This window comes from Bubalus bubalis, chromosome 14, assembly GCF_019923935.1.
Source record: "Bubalus bubalis isolate 160015118507 breed Murrah chromosome 14, NDDB_SH_1, whole genome shotgun sequence".
Taxonomy (NCBI): domain Eukaryota; kingdom Metazoa; phylum Chordata; class Mammalia; order Artiodactyla; family Bovidae; genus Bubalus; species Bubalus bubalis.
Genome location: NC_059170.1, coordinates 22814218 through 22817929, shown reverse-complemented (window position 1 = coordinate 22817929; position 3712 = coordinate 22814218). Strand labels below are relative to the sequence as shown.

General features: G+C 40.0%; 1 protein-coding gene across 1 annotated transcript; it reads right to left on the bottom strand.

Moving 5' to 3' along the window:
- Nucleotides 1-264: 264 nt before the first annotated feature.
- LOC102410677 (beta-defensin 127) lies at nt 265-2806 on the bottom strand. Its single transcript, XM_006049581.4, has 2 exons — nt 2430-2806; nt 265-515 (listed from the first exon to the last, which is right to left on the bottom strand). The coding sequence occupies exons 1-2, from the start codon at nt 2476-2478 to the stop codon at nt 265-267; spliced, it is 300 nt and encodes a 99-aa protein (XP_006049643.1). The 5' UTR covers nt 2479-2806.
- Between the last annotated feature and the right edge of the window lie 906 nt (nt 2807-3712).

Here is a 3712-nt window from a genome sequence, read left to right as displayed (position 1 = left end):
TCCATGTTATAGATTTTTTAGTGTATTCATTATATCTCCCTTTCAAGGGTAGGTTCTCTGTTGCCCTTATCAATTCATAATTTGATATATCGAGTTTTCAATCTCTGGTTAAAGAACAGTGAGTCAGAAAACTGGCAATGAGCTTTATTAGACTGTTCTTTAGGGTCATTATGGGGATCTAGGAACAAGAAAGGAGAGGATGTGGACTATATCATCTTAGATCAATGGCACAGGTTGAGAAACGAACAGGAAATTGTGTTTGATTTATGTAGGCTTTCTGTGGGAGTGTGTAGAATTCTGTTCAATTAAATAATCTTGAGAAAAAGTAAGTGCCAATGTCCTTAGCTTTGGACGAGGTGGTCTGGTAATTTTTTTATGTTCTTCCAGTTCCACAAGATTGATGCAACAATATCTTCCATTTTCACATAGTACTTCACGTACTTCTGTTGTTCTGCATATTTTCCTGCAGTATCCGTGTATATGTTGATTCCAGCATCTCTTAAGTTGTTCGGTTACTGTGCGCATAAAGAACAATAGGCCAAGGTCAGAGTTTGAGACAAAAGGCAATTTTGGTCATGGGGAAGACAGGGGATGTTTGTAAGGATAAGGTATATGGGAGACTCACAGAACATATATCAGTAATGTCCCACAGATATTACCCTCCAAGAGGGTGAACCTCAATGTTTATGCCTAGCTGATCCTCTAGAGTTCTGGGCTTCCACCCGACATCTGATGGACTTCACCAAGAGCAGTGGGTCTTATTTACAGAAATAAACAAGTCGAATCCTTGAGTTCTGGCTATGGAACTATGCTATGCTCCATCTGAGAACCTCAGTAAATCTGCCTCTATTTGAATGCTTCTAAGGTACTACTTCCTGGAGAAGGAAATGGCAACCCACTCCAATATGCTTGCCTAGAGAATCCCATGGACAGAGGAACCTGGCAAGCTGCAGTCCATAGGGTCGCAAAGAGTCTGACATGACTGAAAGTGACTTAACATTAACGTAACAGTGTACCACTTCTTTACCACTGCTCAGAATACAATCATTTGTTCCTATGTATTTATGTCTGACTCAGACTCTGCTCTTGGGTTCATACTTGTAACGATGATAAAGAATGACTTTTTTGGGCCCAGTCAGATGTTTCCCCCCATCAACATTCTTCCTCCCCTGTTGCTTCTCAGTATTGTACATTTTTATCGATGCATATCTTCCTTTGACTTCTATGTCATCACAATAATTTTAGATTTGTTTTATTCCTCCATGACTCCCCATTCTCTTTCTACTTCCAGAGGAAGGAATTCCTCCAGACCTTTGCTCACCATGATATGTTCTATCCTTCAGTGATCCTAAATATTTTCAATAATCTAAGAGTTTAGGATGTTCATATTTTGGCTTCAGGGCTTGTACTATCCTCTGGGTACTAACCCCGGAGGATGAAGGCTGAGAACAAAGATGCTGTCTCCAATACCAGGTTCTAGAGTTCCTTTGACTGTTAGAAATTTAAGGAGCTAGAAGTAGGCCATTTTTGCTCTATAATAACAAGCAAATACAAGAGATCTGGTTGTGAAAGAGGAAAGGAAGCTAATTTTTAAATTCTTAGTATGTGCCAAGCCTTATGCTGGATGTTTTATCACTTAATAAATTCCCCATAAACCAAAGGGCTTCCCTGGTAGCTCAGTCGGTAAAGAGCCTGCCCGCAATGCAGGAGACCTGAGTTTGATCCCTGGGTCAGGGAGATCTCCCAGAAGAGGAAATGGCAACCTACTCTAGTATTCTTGCCTGGAGAATCCCAAGGACAGAAGAGCCTGATGGGCTATAGTCCATGGGGATCTGAGCAACTAAACCTACCTACCATGAACAAGGTGTCATTATCTCCACAAATGGGGAAACTAAGGCTCTGTGAGTCTTCACCTTTTATCCAAAGTTGATAAAGTGGTAGATGTTGAAGGTGTGTTTCTTAAGACAGAATCCAAAGTTTCTTCTTCTTCCACTATTCACACACGCTAGTATAATATTGATAGATTAAAATATATGTATACAGTATCAGAGTGGAAGAAAATAAGGGTGTGTGCTAGAATAAAATCTCTATATCCTAAGAAATAAGGATATTCCCAGTTATTGGTCTTATGTCCTTCTGTAGTGAGTCTTTCTCAGAGGAAATTATGACCTCTTTTTAGCTCTATGAATACTCCTTTTAAGAATAGTACCATAGTAGAAGCACTCAGGAAGAGGGAATTTTTGATGATATTTGATAGACTTCAGCCATTCCTAGGGCCTTATCTTTTCCTACCGTGAGTTATAAAATTCCCTTGAGTTTTTGAAAGTACTCTATCCATTATTGATTTGAGTGAGCCCCTGGAAAGCAGCTACGCTCAGCACTATACCACCAATGGGGTTTGAGTGAGCCCCTGAAAATCTCTGGATTACCTGTGAACTTCTGGAATAGCAGAATTGCAATGATCAGGAGGAGCCTCATGGTCAAGCTTCCCAGAGGAAGTGACAACCAGGTCTCTTGGTCCACTATGTCACCTTCCTCAGAGACTTAGATTCTTATACAATGAACCAGAACAGATGGTATGTTATTAAGTGTGCCCCCAAATTTCTGAATTGCGGATTTTGCAATATGTGGGCAGACACAGGAAATTTGGTTACTCACTTAACCCACACATGGGATTCAGAGAAACAGTGTGTTCCATCTCATCACACCCGATGCCATTCTGTAGGCTGTAGACCGCTGGTGAGAAAAGTCTGTGCTTTCTCTACTTTGGCTGTCTGCCTAGATAGACATGTAGACCTGAACTTACTTCTAAGAATGAATAAAGACATAAAATAAATGAAGCCTATTCTGTTGACTGCATTCATCTAAGTCTCTGACTATTGTGTCTAACACTGTGGCCAGTCCAAATGGTAGCCAATTTTTATCCCTATATCCTAGATAAATTTAGTTACTCACAGAAAAGCAATATGGGCTTCCCAGGTGGCTCAATGATAAAGAATCCACCTGCCAACGCAGATGCAGTAGATGCGGGTTTGATCCCTGGGTCAGGAAGATCCCCTGGAGCAGGAAATGGAACCCATTGCAGTAATTTTGCCTGGAAAAATCCCATGGACAGGGAGCTGTAGCCTGGAGGGCTACAGTCCATGCTGTCACAAAGAGTTGGACACAATCTAGCGACAGAACATGCAGCATGACAAGCAATATACAATCATGGAAGAAAAAAAAGAATGACTACAATAAAATTTTCATTTAGAAACAGTAAAAATGGGGAGAAAATACAGAGATAACATAGCATAATGAATGTATCATCTTGATGGACCATAATGGCAAAAGTTTCTTTCCTGCAAGTGTAGAGAATTCTTTAGTTAGTTTCTATCTTTCTGTTCTATTTTCTGGGAAGACTTCCCTGTCCATTGATCTATGTGGAGGTATCTTGGAGGAGGTTGGGAGAGAATTCTTCTGGGGATTGTTCTACTTTAACAACACATTTCTTATTAATGCAGGTTTACGAAACTGTGTGAGTGATTTTGTTATTCAGGCTTTGACTTCTATGACATTATAACTCTTAGGAAAGATTAACAGAAAGTTAACAGATTTTCCTTTCAATTGCTTTCAGTCATTTTCATGTCTAAGACCAACTCAGAAATCTTTTTGAATCATGGCAGCTCATTTTAGATCCCAACCAGGACACTAATATCATCTATGGAATAAG

Coding starts and splice junctions, on each gene's coding strand:
- LOC102410677 (XM_006049581.4), bottom strand. CDS start 2,478: ATGAGGCTCCTCCTGATCATTGCAATTCTGCTATTCCAGAAGTTCACA. Junction 516..2,429: donor GCTATTCCAGAAGTTCACAG/GTAATCCAGAGA, acceptor TTATGCGCACAG/TAACCGAACAACTTAAGAGA.